We start from the raw sequence: 23,232 nt of genomic DNA, 5'->3' as shown, positions 1-23,232 counted from the left end.
GGCTTGTAGTCGATCCCCACAAAGCCCTGCACTTCGGCAATATTTTCCCCTTGAAGTCTCCTCCAAGGCTATTCTCCATCTCAAGCTAAGCCTTTTAGGAGTAGCAGCACATAACTTGGTGCCCAATTACTTGCCCCTCTGCCCTCCTTTCCTATGCAGGGACATCCCTCCTCTCATTTTTATCCCACTTGCCACTCCTTGCTCTTCACCAGTTTTGCCGGCGTTTGCCAGCTAAGGGCAGTCTTCCTGAGATGGCTCTTGGGGGAGACCAAAGGGAGGCTATAGCCAAAACCAGGCCAGGCCATCAGAACCTGGGAAGTGAGGGGGGGACGCTCTATGAGGCAATCTTGTGCTCTCAATCTGATCTACCTCACAGGATTATTGCTGCGGTGAAACATAGGCCTTGCACCGTCTTTAGATATAACTGCATACCAGGGGTGAAAAGGTCCCGGTTCAGACCGGATCGGCCAATCCGGTAGTGATGGCGGCGGGTGGTTCAGGAGAACCGGTGGCAAAAATCCCTGCCCCCCCTTGCCCATGCCCACCCAATGCCCAGTCGCCCGCTTCCCTGCTTCCCACTTCTTTTAAAAAATGCTTTTAAAAGGTAAAAAAGAGGCTCTGGCAATCACAGCTGAGCCACACGATCGTCAGAACCTTTTTTTAAATTTTATTTTAAAAGCATTTTTTTATAACCTATTCAGGCGAATAGGTTGTAAAAAAATGCTTTTAAAAGTAAAAAAAAAGATCATGCGCCACAGCTGATCACACACACCCCGCGCGCTGTTCTACTTACCCCATGCCTCCTTTTGGCGTGCTCTGCACGTACACCTTGCATTTGGTGCGTGGTGAGCACTGTGCATGTGCACGCACAGCCCGCATGCGCAGCCAGCGAACCGGTAGTAAACCGGTTCAGTTTTCACCACTGCTGCATACCAATAAAAAGAGAAACCATGCCCCTTCATTAGAACTCCTCTGGGACCCCCTTCACAGTTCCATGGGGCAGTAAGCCAACAAGTTGCTTAGACCACCAGGATGACGACACACATGGGAACACGGTGGCCCAACATCTCTTTAACCACAAGCCACACCCAGAGAGAACAATGACGATTCTGACTATGGCCATCAACTCTGACAACTGCAAAGTGAAGAGAAGCAGCTCAGCAAGTGATACGAACGAACCCTGCCGTTTTTCTGGAGTGCAACAAGGAGAAGCCTTAGCGATTGAAAGACCACCTCAGCCAGTTGTGGAGTTCAGCAAAGCTGCTGAAAGGGGGAAGCCAGACTTACATCTTTGGGCTTCGTCTGTATCTTTGTTGGACTGATGAACACCACCCTGAATTTCATCCAACCACAGGACGGCCGTTTCATCCTGAGTTTCCTGAAAGAAAAAGAAAAGGTCAGTCCCGGCTGTCCCGTGAAGCCCAACAGCCCTGCTCTCCTTCAAGAGAGGCAGAAGCAAATGAGGCTTCAATTAAAACAACAAAAGCTCATGGCATCACAAGCAACAGGGCTGAGCCTCCAAGATCCAGTCATGCGCCCAGGCTACAGAACGGGGAAAGGGCAGAGAGCTCCAGTAGCTGCAGAAAGGCTGGGGGTGGGGGGGAATAGAGGCTGGCCTAAATCATGTAGACACCAATTACAACCTATCCTCAAACACACACACACACAAACACACACACACAAGCCTCCCAATTTCTCCCCCAGAAAGACCAGAGGGAACTGCCCCATTTGGCTACCTTGTGAGCAGCAGCAGTCCTCCCCAAAAGGGTGAAGAAAAACACCCTCAAAAGACTATTTCCCTCCCATTCAGGAGTGCATGAAGAGCGTCCTGCAGAGTGTTTGCATCTGTTTGCTTTGACTTCTCACCCATCCTTTTGGCACAATGGATAAACCTGCCCTGGCTAACTCACCACAGCCACTGGGGCCAACTTGCCATGGGACAATTCCATGCGAGAAAGCTCATTGTGATGTTATCCGCTACTGTTTCAACATTATTGACATTTTTTGTGGAAATGGACAAAATCAAAATAACATCAAAGAAAAAGTGGCAGGTAATATTTAATGCACTGAGTTATCCCACATGGAATTGTCCCAAAGTGAGCTGTCCTAGAGACCCTCCTTTTGGCCTTCTCAAGCACAGAGAAGGATCCTCCTGATGGTTGACTCAGATGCCAATTTTCTCTCTGGAAGTGAACTTTTTCTTCCTTCAGCAACTGGGGCTGCAGCAATTTCCATCACTAAGCAATGCTGATGTAATCCCCTTCCCTTAGCAATGGGAATTCCTATCCCAATTGCCGTAAGTCAAAGAATAGATGTTCAGCAAAGAAACCTGCACAGGGACGTATGTAATCTGGAAGTTGCTCAACAGATTAGATGCAAATTACAGCAGACTTAAATTGAATTAACCCAATAAAACAGCGGTAAAGCCTGACAAAGGACTTCCCAGTCCAAGGAAGAGGTCTTCAGAAGATGCTTTGCTCTGCTGTAACCATTCTCTCACCTGGGCTTTCTCCCTCTTTGCACGGAGCAGCACATCCTGATAATGCTGTGCTACTTTGGGGGTTACTCCTTCCAATTTTGCTGCGGGGGTCTGCAAAGCCTGCAAGGTCTTTCTGGCATCTCCTTCATCCAAAGCCTCATTTATGAGTCCAATGGCTAAAATCCCTGGAACAAACATAAGAGAAAGGCAGAATCCCAACAGGTTTATATGGGGGACACAATGCAGCACCTGCTACAACCTTCCATTCCTTGCCCTCAAATGGTGTATCCACCATAAGGCTGTTTAATCAATCAAATATTTAAAACTTTCACATCACATTCACCTTCCTCTTCCTTAGGGAAAGGAAGACTATTAACACTGGTTTATCCCAAGGTTACTACTATTTAAGGAGCTAAGGGATTGTGTATTGGCCCACCTAAAAGGCAAATCACTATCTTGTCTCTTCTAAAATACCTTCTAGAAATTTTCTGAAGACATTTTAGCTGCAATTGTGCAAGAGAAGCCACAGGATGTGTGGCTGAAGTCTGAGTTGAGGAATAGAACATAGAATCATAGGGCTGCAAGGAACCTCAGAGGAGGAGACCTTATACAAATGGTTGTCTAGTCTACTTTTGAAAACCTGCAGGTATGGAGCAGCCACAACTCCAGAAGGCTAGTTGTTCCATTGATTGATTGTTTTTTTTCTGTCAGAAAATGTCTTAGTTCTAGGTTGGATCTCTCTTTAACAAATTCCCCACTATTACTTCTTGTCCTACCTTCTGGTGCTTTGAAAAATAAGTCAGTCCCCACTCCTCTGTGACAGCCCCTCAAATACTGGAAGACAGTTATCATGTTCTTCCTACACCAGCTCTTTGATAGGCTAGACATACCTATCTCCCTCAGCTGTTCATCATGTTTTAGTCTCCAGACCCGTTAACATCTTTGCTGGTCTTCCTAGCACACTTTCTAGGGTCTCAGCATCTTTTTTGTCTCATGGCAACCAGAACAGGATGCATATTCAAAGTGCGCCGTCACTAGTATGTTATAAAGCAGTATGATTACTTCTGGTGATCAGCATTTTGTTGGTCCACTAATTCAGTTAACAAATAAGGATATAAGGTTTGTCTGGAATTATCTGTTTTTAACAAACCCATGCAGGCTTCCAGTTGTTCATTTCTAAGTGTCACAAATCTGCCACTTAATGCTCTTTTCCAGGATTTTAACTGATGTCAAGCTGATTGGGCTATAAATTCCTGGATTCATTTTTCTTTTATACATTGATATATCACCTCTTTTCAGTCCTCCTGTGTTACAGGAGCTTTGAAAGATTACATTCAGTGGCTCCAAGACTACATCTGTCAGCTCCTTCAGAACCCTGGGATGTAAATCACATTCAGGGTGGAAAGGTATTCTCTTAATAATTCCTTGCCTATTTTAATATATTTCTATCTCCCTTGTTGTTTTCTGGATTTCCAGAGGAAAAATTGCAGACTACAGGAACCATTAGCACTACTCAGGTGATCCTGAGGACACAGATAAACCTCCAAGTGCTTCAATGACCCTCTAAAAGGATGCAAATGAACAGCTATCTGAAGGAATATAAATCCCTCCATTCCCCACCATCCAGGCAGTGCTGAAGAAGCTTCTAGGATGAGAAGCGAAATGTCTTCAAAGAAAGAAACAGAAAGTCTGAAAAAGCAACCGTGACCTGGATGACTATAGATTCTTCCTTTGTTCCCCATACTATGTGTCAGACCTGGAAGCCATCTTTTCACCTTTGAGCCTTCAGGCCTGCCACAAATTTTACTGTGGGAAAATGGGAGGGGGGATTGTATGAAGATGATATGTAGTCAAAATAACATTCTTTCTAGAAAGTCAAGACCATGGGGCCCTGCAGCTATGCTGAGAAGAACGAGGAGGTATCTTTTGTTCAGGAGGGTACCTGTTTGGTTCATGTGATGGACATGTGGGTGAAGGGCAAGGACTTGAACTTTTTTTTGGGTGAGGAAAACCCAGAAGCGCTCAGATTCAGGTTTTCCCAGATGTGCCAATATGATATCTCTAATAAAAATTAGCTTTGAGGAACCTCAAGCCTTGGAGTTTGATTTCGTTGGGGGTGTTACTTGGAACCCTGACACTATGAGGATGAGTCACATGGAAGCAAGCTGCAAAAGAGTAAAGGCTTAGGAGATGAAAGGAAAGATACACTGTTCTGCCCTGGGTGAAGAGAAACATAAACCATCTCTCCGCTGGCAGGATGCCTTTTGCATCAATCTTCCTCATTTACAGCTAAAGTGAGAAGGAGCAATTGTGGCCAAATCATGTTCTATTGCTCTGCTGATTCAGTTTGGAATGGAGATGGAAAATAGTCTTGTCTGAAATTTTGGACACCTACAATTGATCAGTGCCAACCCTGTTTTGATGGCAATGAACTGCACTGGTATCAAATCAGCATCATGATCTGGAGGAGAATGATCATGAATAGGAAAGGAACAGGGTAGCCACTCAGGATAACCTGGTCAATAGGTTTCTCCAAACACAGCATAAGCAAAAAAAGGCTGCCTCTTTCTATCCAACATGTTCTCAATGGAGCCACACTTTTGCAAACAACTGCAAAATCTGGGCACCCAGGTGGATTCACAGGCAGCATCATATAACACATATTGTAATTTTGTTAAATGTAACTGTAGTTACGAGACACAACATTAAGCACTAACCATTTTATAAATATTATATAGTAGCTGTGTTTAGCATGACACTTAACTCAAAAACCCAATTAATGGCTTCGCATGCTGCAGAAACACAACAAAAATGTGCTACATCTTGATAAGGGATATATTCCTTCTTAAAAAGCAAAGTACTGTAACTGGGCATACAGTCACAGAATCTTAACTTCCAAACGCCAAGATCATAAAGCTGGATGAAAAACCATCTTGAGAAAAATGAGAAACAGACTCAAAGAGTCCACTTTCTATTCTGAATTGTGGCAGAAGGGATCATCCCTAGAACTGAGGCTAATTTACCTAAAGCCACTGCTGGATTTTATAGGGGAACCGACCATCCTGGGAAGATGTATTCAAGGGTGGTTCTCCAGTTATTACAGCCGACGTCTTTATGACAAGGTTGCCACTCCTGGATGCCGCAAGCTAGGAAACTCAGTGGAAACCCAACTCTCCCTATCTTTCCCTAATTTGAGTGAATGGACACTTACTCTCATGTTCTTCATGTACCACAATATTCACATGGTCAATACATGACTGGATGTCATTCCATGTCAGGAACTCAGTTCCCGCACTCTGCATCTGAGCCTTCAGCTTGAACAACTCATCAATGTACCTGTTTAAGCCAAAATGCAAAATGAGACTTAAAGCACAACTGAAGATATCAAAAGACAATACACTCAATCCGAAAATAGTTATGCCTGGGAAAAGGATGTTTACCTTCTTAGTCCAAGAGTAACATACAGCTTTAAACCTCTTGCTGCTAATACCCCTATGATCTCAATGCCAAAACTCAGCGGCAACCACCCAAACTGATCTCAGAGGGAAGCCAGGGGCCAATTATAGCCAGGAAGGCCAGTTAGAAACCACAGCTTAGGCAGCCATAGTTGGAGGCTGAGGCACTGACTGGACAGGTGTGTTAACAGAGAGTTGACCTTCGTGATTATTCCTCTCACGTCAAAATCTGAAGAGAGTTGCCAACACAAAGGCTGAAACATGGTGGGAAAAAGGTGTGGCAAGGCAAGCTGGGATGTTTGGCTGGGACTGTAAACAGCAGTTGGGCTGCATAGGGTTGGACTGCACCCTTTTGGAGGCTCCCGGATCAGCCCCAACAACCCAAGGCAGCCATGGAAGAACAATGCAGTAGTTAGAACTGTGTTCGGGCTTGGAAAAAAGGGAGGCACAAAGATGGAGCGCTACGGAACATCCGGTCTTCGTAACGGTTACCCATGTCCTCATCCCCTCCCTTAATCAACTACTCCAATGTGCTCTACATGGGGCTGCCTTTGGACTACTCAGGAGTGCCAATTGGTGCAGAATATGCCCCAGGAGGAAGATGGAAGTTATCAGCTGCTTTCCAATTCAAATCATATCTAGTTTTATGCTAGAAATCCCTTTACAGCGTGGAGCATGACTACTGGCAGGATTGTGCACTTGAAACAGAACTGGTCCCAGGCCGGTTCCCAACTGGGACGCTGAGATGTGAGATCAGAAGAGGGAGGGCAGAGGGCAATGTTCCCACAGTGTGAGCCATCCATTTTGAAAAGAAGAAAAGGTGGAGGGCTTTCTGTGTGGCTTTTTTTAAAGATGATTTTAAGAATTGAACTAATCATGGGTTAGGGCTGGGTAAGGATTTTATGCTCATTTTTGGTAAATCCACGTGATATCGTATGTAGATAATTATTCCATTTTTCATACCAGCAACGGATCTCCCAGACTTTGCAGCTGTCGGCCTCCCAGAGTAATCCAAGCAGGACCCAGACTCCACAGGAGGGCTCGAAGTCTGCTTTCGTGTGAGGGGCTCCCATAAGAGACCATGGCCACCCTTCCAGAGTCAGGGAAGAGCCGCTCTGAGCCTCTTTCTAATGTTTCCCGGCTGCCCCTCCGGCCTCTTCTGCACCTGCTGAGCTCCTGCTGGCTTCTGGAAGCCTCCTGCTCCAGGGTCCCTTCAGCGGCTCTCTTCAGCAGCACTAGGCGGTTCCTGTCTACAGCAGGGACTCTGCTCCTGTCCACTCCTGTAACTCTTTCTCTTACTAGGATCACGACTCCTACAGTCTACAAGCGACCCTCTCCGGGGTAATACTATGGTCACCCAGCAGGAACTGACCTCTGTGAGTTTTCATCCTCCACATTGGTTAGGCCTATCACAGAACTGCTCAGCTGCTTCCAAACCATGCTCTTGTCCCCCGAGTCCAGGGCTCGGTTGATCAGGGCCACTGAGGACAGCATTTCCACGGCCACTGAAAGCTCTGGGTGTGTGAGTTTACCCTGAAAACAGAGAGGACATACGAGGGCCAACCTTGTTACAGTTTAATAAACAGAATTCTCTCTCACGTTAGGTTCAGCAACTCTTTGCTTAATTTTAGTTCCCTTGCTTATGAGAGAAGAAATGGAGAGAAAAAACACTAAGTGGACAATCCTGACACATCTACAGCCTTTGAAAGCTGTGCTGCAGACCCCTCCTTCCTTCTTTTTCCTCCCAACTGGCATGAGCTTCCTGCTAAGAAGTCCTCAGCCCCTCCAGCCTGGCCGGGGACCTTCTCCGAACAGCGGCTGGCAGCAGAATCTCAGAGACGTCTCCCCAGGAACAGCTACAGAATTCTCCCAGAGGGCAGGCGGAGGGGACGTCTGCAAATTGCCAGAAAAAGAAAGCTACAACTTCATTCCTCCGGTGGGGGAGGGGGGGAGAGAAGCAGACTGAATCTGAAGTAGGGTTCCTGGCTTCTGTCCCATTCTCCTGCTGCCCATAATGGCAGCTGTGCCTGGATTACAATCATTCTTGCCCCTGCTTGCTCTGGGGAGTCTGCAGGCTTTGGGGCTTTGCAGCTACCTTTTGTTCCCACCTCCAACAGTGAAAGTGAAAATAAAAGAGGCGGGAGGAGAGTGAGGGCAGAAAATTCCATTACTGGGAAGGGATGTTGAGGCCTCTCCCCCCACCCAAGGATTCCAGCCACACTGAGCGAAGGGGGAAGGGGTGTCTCCAGCACACCAACGACTGCAGTAATAAGGGGGCTCCCTGGTTGACCACGTCTCAAGGTCTCACATAGAGACTTTTGCAGGAGCCCCTAGAAATGCAGGCAGCCAACCACTGAGGCTTCTTTTTTCCATCTGCTTATTAAAAGGCTAAACTGCTACTGCCAAAGTGTCCGTAGCCTTAAGAAGGGAGGATTTCTCTGAACCTTCAATCCTTTCAGGAGCTTAACAGTAAAAGCTTTTGACCCGAGACAGGAAGTGTCAACCTTCCCGCCTAATATGGGTTCTGGATTTAAAACCCCAAAAGACCATCTCCTCCTGCAGACAGCCTAGGTGGAGAATAAACACCAGAGAAAGCCAAACTCCTGAACCCTCGTTTTGGAAGAAAAAATAAAAAATCTCTGACTAGTGCCAGTGACTAATCCTCATGTTTTAAAATCATTTCCTTATAAAAATTGAGGGAAAAGAAATATGGGGAAAGAAACTCACAGAATAAGCTGCCAGGTGACACAGGGAGTAAAGAAACTGAGAAAATCTCAAGCATTTTGGAACAGGCCCAAATGTTGTGGACAAATAAATCTTAGACGCAGACAAAGCCAAATGCAGGATGGTTTTCCCAGAAACTTCTTCATCTATGAATCAACTCCAGAGAATGAAGGGGTCCATTGGACAGATGACTAATGGAACAGCTTCTTTCCCACGACTGCTGGGAACACCTATTTATTATTGCAACTTGCAGTTGCAGCCAGGTTGGCTTCTCATCATGTGGTCACACCGGATAAACTTGGATGAAAACATGCACCTCCTTCATCCACAAACGTACAATGCTTGTCTGTGCATTTAAGGACAGTTGATGGGGGAACTTCAGAACATGAGCCGTTTACTTACATCTGGACTCTGTTGCTGTAGGGTGGCCAGTTCTTTCTGGTACAACTCAGCAGCAAAAGGATAAACTGGAGGCAGCTGGGCCTCAGGATTCATCAATTCCACAATGGTTTTCTCAGAAAGGCCATTACGGATGGCCATGTTGATCTGTTCCACCGCTGCCAGCTCTAGCAGGACAAAACAGAGAAATAGCCTCAGGAGCAGAAAATATCCCTGCCCTGGTTCACGCTGCTCCAGGCTTACACAACCCATGCTCCTTACACAAGCAGGGAGCAGAGCATAAAGTAGCATGATCCACCATTTCTATCCTGAAAACAATACCTCTGTTTACAATTTAGGATTAGGGTTAGAATCGTAACTCTAATCCTAAATTGTAAATAGATTTATTGCAAGCAACTAGAAAGTCACGCTCATAAAGTTCTGCATCTAGCAGCAGCAGCAGATACAGGTAACCCTCAATTTACAACCACAATTGAACCCAAACTTTATGTAGCTAATTGAGACTTTGTAAAGGGACTTTTGCCCCATTTTAAAATCTTTTTGCCACATTTGTTGTGACAAGTGAATCGTGGCAATTGTTAAGTTAGGAAGATGGTTGTTAAGTGAATCAGGATCTGAATTTTAGCTATTTGAAAGGAAATAGAACTATTTGATCTCCTCCCATTCTACAGCAGCAGGAAAACAAAAATTTCAGTTGCAGGAACTCAGATTCCAATCGAATGCTAGAAAAGTGTTTCCTGAGACGGATGGTTGTCATAACAACATATGGAATTTATGAGTTAAATCACTCCTGAAATAAATAGACATTATCTTAACTTTTGATTGCTTAATTGCTGGCAAACCAAAAAATGGTTTAAATTAGTGATCAACAATATTTACCTGTGATTTATCAAAGGGCCGAAATAAAGAAGTGTGTCATGAGATCTTTCTCATGACACACAAATGTTACACTCGAAACATAACATTCATTGAAAAGGCCACTGCAAAAAAAAAAGTTAAGTTACTCAATTCCTGGCTGAAGCAATTTTGTGAGATTCAGATGCAGTCTTTCCTTTGGGGTTTATATATATTTTCCCCCATAACAATAAGCCTGTAAGGGAGCTTGGGCTGAGAGTGGACTTGGCTTTCCCAGCGCTTATCACATGGAAATTAGTAACTGAAGAGCTTAAGACTTTTATAGCCTTTTTCTGTTTTGAAGATTGAGCTCTCTTCTTAAAATGCTCAGCAGCTGCTTATATGTAGGTAGCCTGTGTCAGGAAACAGACGTCACAAACCCAACCAACGATCAAAATTTGTTTAGAAGGATCAGATATTTATTCACCTGTGTAATTTTCATCTCCTGATTTATTTGAGGTCTGCTATATCTTGAATCAGTATAGAGCAAAAGCTTCATAGACTCAATGCAGTTAGATAAATTATTTTATTTATGACAAAAAAGTCTTAACTGTTGGAAGGTGCTTAGGCAGAACCCAGAACTCGAGCTCTCTCTAAATGTCAGCCCCAGGTTTAAATTCCAAAGATCTACATCTTGTTTTTTCAAACTAAGAAACATTTAGCTGGTGTCTTCCTGGCCTTGAAAGACAGAAACAATTCTGTCAGCCTGAGAATTGTTAGCTTCCAGCTTATCAGATTGATTTATGTAACCATCTGACACAAATACGTATATGAACATTCTCAATGATCCAGGTCATGGTTGCCCCAGAGGATCTTTCCAGAAGCTTCTTCAGCTTGACTGAATGGTGGGGAATGGAAGGACTTACTGTAAGTTCCTCAGCAGTCACCTGGTTGTTAGCTCTCTAAAGGTATGGAGCTCTAAGAGCTAATGACTGACCTTCAGAGTGCTAACCATCAGATGGTTGCAAAGAATATAAATCTATTCCCCACCATTCAGCCAGAACTGAAGAAGCTTTTTGGATGAGAAGTGAAATGTCTTCAAGGAAAAAAACCAAGAAAGCCCAGTTGCCTTTTGAAAGAAAGCATCTTTGATATATGACATAAGGTGCAGCCTGATGGAATCCTTTCCTCTTCAGGTCCTCTTGCGTTGACTAGAAAAATGGATGAGGGTACCAGTCAAGCTCCCAGAGGCTGGAGCTTCATTCCAACATTTGCAAAGTCCATGGTGATTCAGTTGTAGCTATTGATTGCTGTGCTATTTCTATAGGCAGGACAGCATAATTGTCACTGGAGTTGGTCAGTTTGGAAGTTATAGTTTCCCTTTTGGCAAATAACTCACTTCACAAGGCAACAGGTACAGCTGTCATGCATGTGGGGTGGTTGTCATGCACGATGGCATCGACATCGGCGGTGAGCTGGCGGGAGAAGTGGCGGTGGTGGGATGGCGACGGTGTTGGGGCGCTGATGCTGGTGTCCTGGCAGGGGCGTGGTCCTGGACGCTGCGGCCCTCCTGGCGACGACGACGATGGTGGACGAAGATCTGTGCCACGGAGATCCCCCAGGTGGAGCCCATGGAGTCCATGAAATTTGAGGACTCCCCCCCCCAACAGACCATCCTTGGATTGCCCATAGAACATCACCGAGCCTCAGACTGTTTTCCATCGGCGGCCGAATTACTGGCCGCAATCTTCGAGGCTACGATGGGGATGTGGGTGGGTTGTTGTGGTGGTGAGTGACTGGATAAGGTGGTGACTATACCATCTGCCGCCTGAGACTGATTTCTATCGACTTGTTCCCACCCGGAGAGCTGGCGGTTCCATCTCGACCGGCTAGGATGGGACTATCCGCCGGGTTTTCATCATGCAGACTTTTTCAGCGGCTGACCTTCTTGGCCTATGAGATTCCCCTCTCTTGCAGGTTTGGCCCTCCACGTTATCGAGGGCCCACCTTGATGACGGGTTTTGGAACCTCGAGAGGTGGCATGCTAAAAATAGGAAACTTAGGGGATTTTTAACTAAGTGTTTTAAGGGGAGTTTTAAGGGGAGTTTTAAGGGGAGTTTTAAGGGAAGGGAGGGAAATGATGGGTTTGGGTTGGGGGTGGGATAAAGAGTGGGCCAGATCCTGCGAGTGCTCGCGTCGCAGATAGTACAGGTCCGGAGACGGGGATAGAGGCGGGTGCCCGTACACCAGAGGGCTTTTCCATCGGCGCTGTAACTGGGAGGAGCAGATATGGCGGAAGCAGGAGACCGTATCATGTTCGGGAAGTGCGGGATCGTTATTTGCGAACGGTCCCACACTCCAGTCCCTCTGACTTTTCCCGTATCCCGGGTGGCCAGGTACCTCAGAGCCTGGATCTCCGGCTGATGCTATGCAATGCCAGTGTTCTGTTTCCCTCCCCCAATACTCCCAGCAAAGAGTCAGTCAGAGGCCTCCTTTTCTCCTTTTATTTACATAGATACATGTCCTGGCCACGTCTACCCACGGGCCTGCCAAGTTTCTGGAGATAACGAGGAAATTATAGATAAGGCCAGAATTACTCACGAATATATTCTTCCCTCCATTGATACAGTTTGCCCGCCCAAATTCATTGCTTTGTCCAAGACAAAAAACCAGGAAGTCCCGCCTCCTATTTATAGTCTCTGCAGATGTCACTGCATGACAATCATGACTTGGCTTCCTCCCAACGCTGTTTCTGCTGTGCGCGCCGGTCACGCCTCCGCAGCCTTGCATCACTCCAAAACTGTTCTTGGGGCGTTGCCAAATCAGAAGAAGGCTCCAGAGAATCAGGCCTTGCCGGCCCCTCCTCCCTTTGAGTGGGTGCCAGGGAGGGAGAGGGCTCAAGAGAAGCAGGGCTTGCCAGGTCTTCTCCCTCACTTTCTGAATCATCCGAGTCCAGGAGTCTGGGTCCAGGAACCTGGGTCACAACACTATCCCTCACCGCAGGGCCCTTCCCCCGGGGCTGACGATCGGGATGCGGTCGGGCTGGGTTCTGCTCATGGAAGGCCTGCACCAGGTCAGGGGCATGAACGTCGGAGGCATCTACCCAGGAGAAATCAGTCCCGTATCCCTTCCACGCGATCAAATATTGGAAACGACCCTTTAGCCAGCGGGAGTCTCGTACGCTGTGGACTTCGTATTCCTCCGACCCGTCCTCAGCGACAGTGACGGGTGCTGTTGGGCACCGAAGGGGACTCGGTGTGGCCTCAGGAACCAGAAGGGACCGGTGAAAGACGGGGTGGATCCGCATGGATCGTGGCAGGGTCAGTCGGTAGGCTACCGGGTTGATGACTGCCTCGACAGGGAACGGGCCGATGAATCGGTGGTCCAACTTCTTTACCGGGCGGTCGGACGGGAGGTGTTTGGTGGAGAGCCACACCCGGTCTCCAACTGCCAGCGGGGGCGTTGCCCGTCGGGAGCGGTCGGCGGACCGTTTGTAGTCCTCCTTTGCCCGATCCAGCTGTTGACGTACCAACTGTTGGACCGCATGCAATTCCGTCAGGAAGGTCTGCGTTTCGGGAACAGGAGAATCCGGTGGTGCCAGAGGGAAGAGCCGCGGATGGTACCCCACATTGGCAAAGAACGGGGTCATCTGAGTAGAGGTGTGCTGAGAGTTGTTAAAAGCAAACTCCGCCAGGGACAGGTAATCGGCCCAGTTGTCCTGTTGCTGGTTGATGAAGCAACGGAGATACTGTTCCAGGATACCGATGACCTTCTCTGTACCCCCGTCGGTCTCCGGATGGTGCGATGACGACAGACACACCTGCACCTCCAACGCGGCCATCAGGCTCTTCCAGAAGCGAGCTGTGAACTGAACTCCGCGGTCCGAAATCACCCTGTCCGGTAGACCATGGAGGCGGAAGATGTGCTGCAGAAAGAGACGGGCCGTTTTTGCGGCTGTGGGCAGTCCGCGGCATGGGATGAAGTGTGCCATCTTGGTGAGCATGTCCACCACCACCAGCACCGTGGTGAACCCAGAGGACGGCGGCAGGTCCGTCAGGAAGTCCATGGAGATCGCCCCCCAGGGTCTGTCGGGTGTCGGCAAGGGCTGGAGGAGCCCGGGAGGGGCCCCTGTGGCGGCCTTGGCTTGCCGGCACGGTACGCAGGATGTCACGTAGGCATGTACATCATGCCGCACTCGGGGCCACCAAAAGGTCCGTGTCACCAGGTGGAGGGTCTTGAAGAACCCAAAATGTCCTGCTGCAGGGTTGTCGTGGCACTGGGTCATGACGAGGGCTCGGAGTGGTCCTGTGGGCACATATAATCGCCCCCGAAACTTGAGTAAGTCCTCCTCCAAGGTCCAAGGAGACGTGGGGCCCACCTCCGCTCTCCTTTGCTGCGACCAGGCGTCCTGGCGCTGCGCCTCTCGCACCTGGGCCCGCAAGTCTACTGGTTCCCGTGCTGCGGCCAAGGCTTCTGCCGGTAGCACTGTCCGTGGAGGGAGGGGGTCCTTGGCGCAGAGGTACTCTGGCTTGCGGGATAGGGCATCCGCCCTCCGGTTGTGACCGCTGGGAATGTAGGTCACGCGGAAGTTGAACCGGGCAAAAAACAACGACCACCGGATCTGCCGCTGGTTCAACTTCCGAGCTGTGGTGAGGTGCTCGAGATTCCGATGGTCCGTTCGGACCTCCACCTGATGTCGGGCCCCCTCCAGATGGTGTCGCCAAGCCTCGAATGCAGCCTTGATAGCCAGCAACTCTTTTTCCCAGATGGTGTAGTTGCGCTCGGAAGGATTGAGTTTCCGGGAGTAGTAAGCGCAGGGAAAAAGTGTGCCACCATTCGTCGGAGCCTGTAGCAGCACCGCTCCCAGAGCCACATTGGAAGCGTCCGTTTCCACCACAAAAGGCCGGAGCGGGTCGGGATGCCTCAGGATGGGTTCCGTGACGAAGGCTTTCTTGAGGGCTGTGAATGCTTCTTGCTGCGGGGGACCCCACTGGAACGCAACCTTCTTCCTGAGGAGCTGGATAAGTGGAGCCGTCAGTGTGGCGAAGCCCGGGATGAAGGTCCGGTAGTAGTTGGCGAAGCCCAGCAGGCGCTGAACATCCTTCACCCGACGAGGGGCTTCCCAGCTACACAAAGCTTCTACTTTGCATGGGTCCATGGCTATGCCCTCGGGCGAGATGATATGCCCGAGGAATTCTATGGAAGTCTGGAAGAAGACGCATTTCTCCAGCTTCGCATGGAGTTGTTGCTCCATAGCGTTGCAGAACCAGACCGACGTGTCGAAGGTGGCTTTCCTGGACCGGGAGTAAATCAGGATGTCGTCAGGTAGATAACCACGAACCGATCCAACATGTCTCGAACACATCGCTCATGAAGTGCTGGAAAATGGCGGAGCGTTGGTCAACCCAAATGGCATGACAGTGTATTCGTAGTGTCCGTATCGGGTGCCGAATGCCGTCTTCCATTCGTCTCCTTCTCGCATCCGCACCAGGTTGTAGGCCCCCCGGAGATCGAGCTTGGTGAAGATCGTGGCCTCCCGCAACCTCTCCAACAGCTCCGGGATGAGCGGCAGGGGGTAGCGATTCCGCACCGTAATGGCGTTTAGCCGGCGGTAATCACAGCACAGGCGCAAGTCCCCTGTCTTCTTCTTCACGAAGAGGACCGGGGCCGAGAGAGGGGACTTTGAAGGCCGGATGAACCCTCGGGCCAGATTTTTGTCCAGGAAGTCCCTGAGGGCAGCCAACTCGGGCTCCGACATGGAATACAGGCGTCCCACAGGCAGTGGTGTGTTGGGCAAAAGGTCCACTGGGCAATCGTAGGGCCGATGCGGGGGTAGTCGGTCCGCCTCCTTCTCGCTGAACACGTCGGCGAAGTCCGTCAGCTCAGGAGGCAAGGTGATGGCAGCGGTGGGGACGTTCTGGCCGGCACAGGTGTGGCGGATGTGGTCGACGCACTGCAGACTCGGGAAAGAGATGGCGTTCCGCGACCAGGCCACCTGAGGATCGTGGGTCCGAAGCCAGGCCAACCCAAGGACCAAGGGAAAATGAAGGTCCGCCGTGACATAAAACTGGATCGCCTCCTCATGGTCCCCAATAGCCAGGCGCAAAGGCTGGGTGGCAAATTTAATGGGGCCGGACACCAGTTCTCGTCCATCAATTGTCTCTACCCGCATCGGAGGGTCCACCGGAACCACGGGGACCGCAAACTGGGTCACAAAGGCCTGGTCCATAAAGTTTGTTGTGGCCCCTGAGTCCACCAGCGCATGCGCCTGGAGCCCGTCCGACTGGTTCCCCAACCATATCCGTGTGTCCAGAATCAGATGCCGAGGGGGCCCAGAGTCTACTTCCGCAACGTCCAGTGGGGGCTTAGTACGTGCCCGCCCTGGGGTTCCCCCGAGGCCGGGCCTGCTCCGTTTCCCGATTGGTCACGCTGTGATTCGGGGACCGGCGTGCGTGCCCCACTTCGCTTTCTGGGGCAAGAAGCGGCGAAGTGGCCGGGCTCCCCACAGTACAGGCACAATCCCCCTTGGCGCCTCCGGTTCCGCTCCTGGGCTGTCAGGCGAGGTCTGGCCGCTCCCAACTCCATGGGCTCTTCCGCAGTGGTTACAAAACATGGGGCGACCCGGGGAGCTGGTGGTGCAGGAGTGGGGTGCAGATGTCGACGGCGGGTCCCGGGGTGCGATGGACGGTCGCCGTTGCAGACGGGCATCGAGGCGGAGACAAAGGGCACCAAGTTGTCGAGGGTCCGCGCGCCCACCCGGGCCAGCTCGTCTTGCAATTCCTCTGAGAGTCCCTCCTGGAACGCTGGCCCACCAGAGCTGCATCATTCCAGTCAGAGTCCTGGCACAAAAGACGAAATTGCGATGTACTCCTGCAGGGGCGTTTCCCTTGACGGAGTTCCTTAAGGCGCCTGGTTGCCGCCAGCATTCGAACGGGTCCTCATACATGGTGCGAGGTGCTGCCAAAAACGCTGTTGGTCCGCCAGCAGGGGGCTGTCCTGGAGCAAGAGGGGCGTGGCCCATCGAGCAGCCGAGCCGGAAAGAAGGTTAATCACGAAGGCCACCTTAGCCCGGTCATCTGGGAAATCCTCTGGCCTCATAGCCATGTAGAGCTGGCACTGTCCCAAGAAGGTCGGGAACATCTCAGGCTGCCCAGAAAACTTATCCGGCATGGTTATCGGGCACTTGCGACAAGGAGGAGGAGTGGGAGGATGGGGGGGGCTGCAGGCACATTCCCGGCAGCAAGTTGGCCTGCCAAGTGAGCCACTTGCTGCTGGAGCTGTTGATTAGCCGCTTGTAGCTGCTGTAACTGCTGCTGTACCTGCTGCTGGTCCATCTTTGGTGGAAGATGTTTTAGTCGGGGTCTTGGACAAAATGTTCTGTTTCCCTCCCCCCAATACTCCCAGCAAAGAGTCAGTCAGAGGCCTCCTTTTCTCCTTTTATTTACATAGATACATGTCCTGGCCACGTCTACCCACGGGCCTGCCAAGTTTCTGGAGATAACGAGGAAATTATAGATAAGGCCAGAATTACTCACGAATATATTCTTCCCTCCATTGATACAGTTTGCCCGCCCAAATTCATTGCTTTGTCCAAGACAAAAAACCAGGAAGTCCCGTCTCCTATTTATAGTCTCTGCAGATGTCACTGCATGACAATCATGACTTGGCTTCCTCCCCACGCTGGTTCTGCTGCGCCGTCACGCCTCCGCAGCCTTGCATCACTCCAAAACTGTTCTTGGGGCGTTGCCAAATCAGAAGAAGGCTCCAGAGAATCAGGCCTTGTCGGCCCCTCCTCCTCCCTTTGAGTGGGTGCCAGGGAGGGAGAGGCTCAAGAGAAGCAGGGCTTGCCAGGTCTTCTCCCTCACTTTCTGAATCATCCGAGTCCAGGAGTCTGGGTCCAGGAACCTAGGTCACAACAGCCAGGTCCGTTGTAAATAAAGCCCCCCTCATTTACGATCTCATACAGGAGGGGGGTACGGACGTTTTTGGCATTTCAGAGATCTGGTTGGGCACGGAAGGGAGGGTACACTTTATAGAAATGTGCCCACCGGGTTTCTGTGCGTTTCATCAGCCGAGGACCCAGGGTAGGGGTGGGGGGGTGGCGGTTGTTATTAACAAAGATAATAATAATAATAATAATAATAATAATAATAATAATAATAATAATAATAATAATAATAATAATAATGTTTTAATTTGTATACTGCCCTTCTCCCGAAGGACTCAGGGTGGTGAACCGGCAAATAAAATACAGACAAAAACATACACCATAATTAAAATAACCCTTAAAAAACTGATTCAAATATGCCGAAAATTTAAAATAACATTACACCCCATACAAATTACAAAAGTTAAAACCCACAATTAAAATTTAAAATTTAAAATCAGGCCAGTCCAGCCATATGAAATAAATAGGTTTTAAGTTCGCGGCGAAAGGTCCTAAGGTCAGGTAGTTGTCGGAGCCCGAGGGGAAGCTCGTTCCACAGGGTAGGAGCCCCCACAGAGAAGGCCCTCCCCCTGGGGGCCGCCAGTCGACATTGTTTGGCTGACGGCACCCTGAGGAGTCCCTCTCTGTGGGAATGCACCGGACGCTGGGAGATAGAGGCCGGCAGTAGGCGGTCCTGTAAGTAACCCGGTTCTAAGCCATGGAGCGCTTTAAAGGTGGTAACCAATACCTTGAAGCGCACCCGGAAAACAACAGGTAGCCAGTGCAGTCTGCGCAGGATAGGTGTTACATGGGAGCTCCGAACCGCTCCCTCAATAACCCGCGCAGCCGCATTCTGGACTAGCTGAAGTCTCCGGGTGCTCTTCAAGGGGAGCTCCATGTAGAGAGCATTGCAGTAGTCCAGACGAGAGGTAACGAGAGCATGAGTGACGGTGCATAGGGCATCCCGGTCCAGGAAGGGACACAACTGGCGGATCAGGCGAACCTGATAAAAAGCTCTCCTGGAGACGGTCGCCAAATGATCTTCAAAGGACAACCGACCATCCAGGAGCATGCCCAAGTTGCGTACCTTCTCCATCGGGGCCAACAACTCGCCCCCGATGGACAGCCGCATCTGCAGCTGACTGTACCGAGGTGCCGGCATCCACAGCCACTCCGTCTTGGAGGGATTAAGTTTGAGCCTGTTTCTCCCCATCCCGACCCGGACGGCTTCCAAACACCGGGACAGCACTTCGACAGCTTCGCTGGGGTGGCCCGGGGTGGAAAAGTACAGCTGAGTATCATCAGCGTACAGTTGGTATCTCACCCCAAATCCACTGATGATCTCACCCAGCGGCTTCATATAGATGTTGAACAGGAGATGTGAGAGAATCGATCCCTGCGGCACCCCACACAGGAGGCACTTCGGGGTCGATCTCTGCCCCCCTGTCAACACCGTCTGCGTCCGGTCAGAGAGGTAGAAGGAGAACCACCGATAAACGGTGCCTCCCACTCCCAACCCCCCCAGCCGGCGCAGCAGGATACCATGGTCGATGGTATCGAAAGCCGCTGAGAGATCTAATAGGACCAGGGCAGAGGAATAACCCCTATCCCTGGCCCTCCAGAGATCATCCACCAGCGCGACCAAAGCTGTCTCCGTACTGTATCCGGGCCGAAAGCCAGACTGGAACGGGTCTAGATAGACAGATTCCTCCAGGTACTGGGGTAGCTGACATGCCACCACACTCTCTACAACCTTCGCCGTAAAGCGAAGATTGGAGACTGGCCGGTAATTCCCTAAAACAGCTGGGTCCAGGGAAGGCTTCTTGAGGAGGGGTCTCACCACCGCCTCTTTCCAGGCAGCGGGAAAGACCCCCTCCCGCAAAGAAGCACTTGCAATCCCCTGGAGCCAGCCTTGAGTCACCTCCTGTGTAGCCAGTACTAACCAGGAGGGGCACGGATCCAGTAAACATGTGGTGGCATTCAGCCTACCCAGCAACCTGTCCATGTCCTCGGGAGTCACAGGGTCAAAGTTATCCCAAACCACCTCAACAAGACGGGTCTCGGAACTCTCGTCTGGATCTACCCAATTTTGATCCAACCCGTCCCGAAGCTGAACGATTTTATCATATAGATAACCGTTAAACTCCTCGGCACGCCCTTGTAGGGGGTCCTCCCGCCCCTCCTGTTGAAGGAGAGAATGGGTCACCCGAAACAGGGCGGCCGGACGGTTATCTGCCGACGCAATGAGGGAGGAAACGTAGGAATGTTTCGCATCCCTCAGTGCCACTAGGTAGGTCCTGCTATAGGACCTAACTAGTGTCCGGTCAGCCTCAGAACGGCTGGATCTCCAGACACTCTCTAGGCGTCTTCTCCGGCGTTTCATCTCCCTCAGCTCCTCGGAGAACCAAGGAGCTGGTTGAGACCGACGCCGGGTCAGAGGCTGCAAAGGCACGACACGGTCCAAAGCTCCAGCCGCGGCCTGTTCCCAGGCCGTGACCAGCTCTTCAGTCGTGCCGTGGGCCAGATTCTCGGGAAGCGGCCCAAGCTCCATCAGGAACCTCTCAGGGTCCATCAGGCGCCTGGGACGGAACCAACGCATTGGTTCCGTCTCCCTGCGGCGGTGGGTAGCGGTCTGAAAGTCCAGACGAAGGAGAAAATGATCTGACCATGACAAAGGATCGATAACTAAATCTTTTAAAATCAGATCATTCAACCACTGGCCAGAGATAAAAACCAAGTCCAGGGTGCCTCCCCCAATGTGAGTAGGGCCATCAATTAATTGAGTCAGGTCCATGGCCGTCATGGAAGCCATGAACTCCCGAGCGGTCGAGGATGCCGTGCCAGTTGATGGCAAGTTGAAATCCCCCATGACCAACAGTCTAGGGGTCTCAACTGCCAACCCAGCTAGCAACTCCAACAGCTCGGGCAGGGCTGTTGTCACGCAGCAAGGAGCCAGGTACGTGATCAACAGGCCCACCTGAGTCCTACGACCCCACTTCACATAGAGGGTTTCACACCCAGCTATCTGAGGCACAGTGGTCTCCCTCGGTTCCAGACTCTCCCTAATAATAACTGCCACCCCGCCACCCCTACCTTGGGCCCTCGGCTGATGGAATGCTCGGAAACCTGGTGGGCACATCTCTACTAGGGGAACCGCCCCTTCTGTGCCCATCCAGATTTCTGTAATGCCCATAACGTCCGTGGTCCCTTCCTGAATTAGATCTAAAATCAGGGGAGCTTTATTAACCACGGATCTTGCATTACATAACATCAGCCGAAGGCCCAAGTCCCGGGTATTCTGGCCACTCGGGGAACGGGAAAATTCTGGGGGGCAGGAGCACGCAATCGCTCTTAAATAGCGAGGGCATGCCCCCAAAACCTGATATGGCCCCCCCCTTCCACCATATCTGCCTCTCCCACATACCGTATTGATCTGCGGTCGAGGGAGGCCACTGTACCACAGATAGCCGGCTGTGAATCCCTCTTTGTGAAGTGGGGTCGAGGGATACAGGTGGGCCTGCTGATCACGTTCCTGGCTCCCTGCGGCGTGACAGCGGCCCTGCCTGAACTGCTGGAGCTGATAGCCGGGCTGGCGGTTGATGCCCCCAGACTTATTGTTATGGGGGATTTCAACCTGCCATCGCTCGGCGAGGCATCGGCAGCAGCTCAGGAGTTCAGGGCCTCCATGACGGCCTTGGACCTGATCCAATTAGTTGACGGTCCCACTCACATTGGAGGAAATACACTGGACTTAATTTTTGTCTCTGGACAGTGGCTGAGTGATCTAGATGTAAGGGAATTAGTCATTCAACCCCTGTCATGGTCTGATCACTCTCTTCTTCGACTGGATCTTCGAACCACCTATCCCCATCACAGGGAGTCAGAACCAATACATTGGTTCCGTCCCAGGCGCCTGATGGACCCGGAGAGGTTCCTGACGGAGCTTGGGCCTATTCCAGCTCCCTCTGTACCTGGATGAAACCTTCTATCTGGACCCGTTCCAGTCCGGTTTCCGACCTGGGTACAGCACAAAGACGGCTTTGGTCGTGTTGGTGGATGATCTCTGGAAGGCCCGGGACAGGGGTTGTTCCTCTGCCCTGGTCCTATTGGATCTCTCAGCGGCTTTTGATACCATCGACCATGGTATCCTGCTGCGGCGGCTAGAGGGGTTAGGGGTGGGAGTTACCGTTTTTCGGTGGTTTTCCTCCTTCCTCTCGGGCTGTTCGCAGACGGTGTTGGCGGGGGGGCAGAGGTCGACCGCAAGGCGCCTCCTATGTAGGGTGCCACAGGGGTCGGTCCTCTCACCCCTCTTGTTCAACATCTATATGAAGCTGCTGGGCAAGATCATCCGTGGTTTTGGGATGCAGTGTCATCTGTACGCTGATGATACACAGCTGTACATTTCTACCCCAAACCATCCCAACAAAGCCGTCGAAGTGATGTCCCGGCGTCTGGAGGCCGTGCGGGTCTGGATGGGGAGAAACTGGCTCCGGCTCAACCCTTCCAAGACCGAATGGCTGTGGATGCCGGCATCCCGGTATAATCAGCTGATTCCATCGCTGACTGTGGGAGGCGAGTCATTGGCCCCCATGGCGAAGGTTCGCAATCTGGGCGTTCTTCTGGATGCACGGCTGTCGTTGGAAGATCAAATGACGGCCGTCGCCAGAGGAGCTTTTTATCAGGTTCACCTGATTCACCAGTTGCGTCCCTTCTTAGACCGGGATGCCCTATGCACGGTCACTCATGCCCTTGTCACCTCCCGTCTGGACTACTGTAACGCTCACTACATGGGGCTCCCCTTGAAGAGCACCCGGAGGCTTCAGCTGGTCCAGAATGCAGCCGCGCGGGTGATAGAGCAAGTCGAGGTTCCCATATAACACCACTCCTGCGTAAGCTGCACTGGCTTCCGGTGATCTTCCGGGTGCAATTCAAGGTATTGGTTACCACCTTTAAAGCGCTTCTTGGCATGGGACCTGGCTATTTACGGGACCGCCTACTGCGACCGACGGCCTCCCTGCGACCAGTGCGCTCCCACAGAGTGGGCCTCCTCGGGGTACTGTCGGCTAGACAATGTCGGCTGGCGACCCCCAGGGGGAGGGCCTTCTCTGTGGGGGCTCCAACCCTCTGGAACGAATTACCACCTGGTATTAGCCAACTCCCTGATCTCCGGACTTTCTGACGCTAGCTGAAAACATGGCTGTTTCACTGCGCAGGACTGGCCTGATAGTTTTAATTGGGAATTTTAAATGGGTTTTAAGGAGTTAGCCTAAATTTAAATATTTCATTTTAAATTATTTCAATGTTTGTAATATTGTTTTTATATGGCTGTAAACCGCCCTGAGTCCTTCGGGAGAAGGGCGGTCTAGAAATATAAATAAATAATAATAATAATAAATAAAATAATAATGTGTTTG

At 50.7% G+C, this 23,232-nt stretch overlaps 1 protein-coding gene across 2 annotated transcripts in view; it reads right to left on the bottom strand.

Annotated features, from left to right (window-relative positions):
* IQGAP1 (IQ motif containing GTPase activating protein 1) overlaps window positions 1-23,232 on the bottom strand; it is a 153,873-nt gene that overhangs the window by 64,394 nt on the left and 66,247 nt on the right. For both annotated transcript variants that reach the window (XM_058155983.1, XM_058155984.1), the window contains 5 exons: window positions 9,061-9,224; window positions 7,307-7,467; window positions 5,691-5,815; window positions 2,501-2,664; window positions 1,288-1,378 (listed from right to left, as the gene is read on the bottom strand). In XM_058155983.1, coding sequence (XP_058011966.1) covers window positions 1,288-1,378; window positions 2,501-2,664; window positions 5,691-5,815; window positions 7,307-7,467; window positions 9,061-9,224 — 705 coding nt within the window. The remainder of the gene's footprint in view (window positions 1-1,287; window positions 1,379-2,500; window positions 2,665-5,690; window positions 5,816-7,306; window positions 7,468-9,060; window positions 9,225-23,232) is intronic.

Source organism: Ahaetulla prasina, chromosome 13 (assembly GCF_028640845.1).
Source record: "Ahaetulla prasina isolate Xishuangbanna chromosome 13, ASM2864084v1, whole genome shotgun sequence".
NCBI classification, from domain to species: Eukaryota; Metazoa; Chordata; class Lepidosauria; order Squamata; family Colubridae; genus Ahaetulla; species Ahaetulla prasina.
Note: the sequence above shows the minus strand (reverse complement) of the source record. Positions and strands in the feature narration are given on the sequence as shown.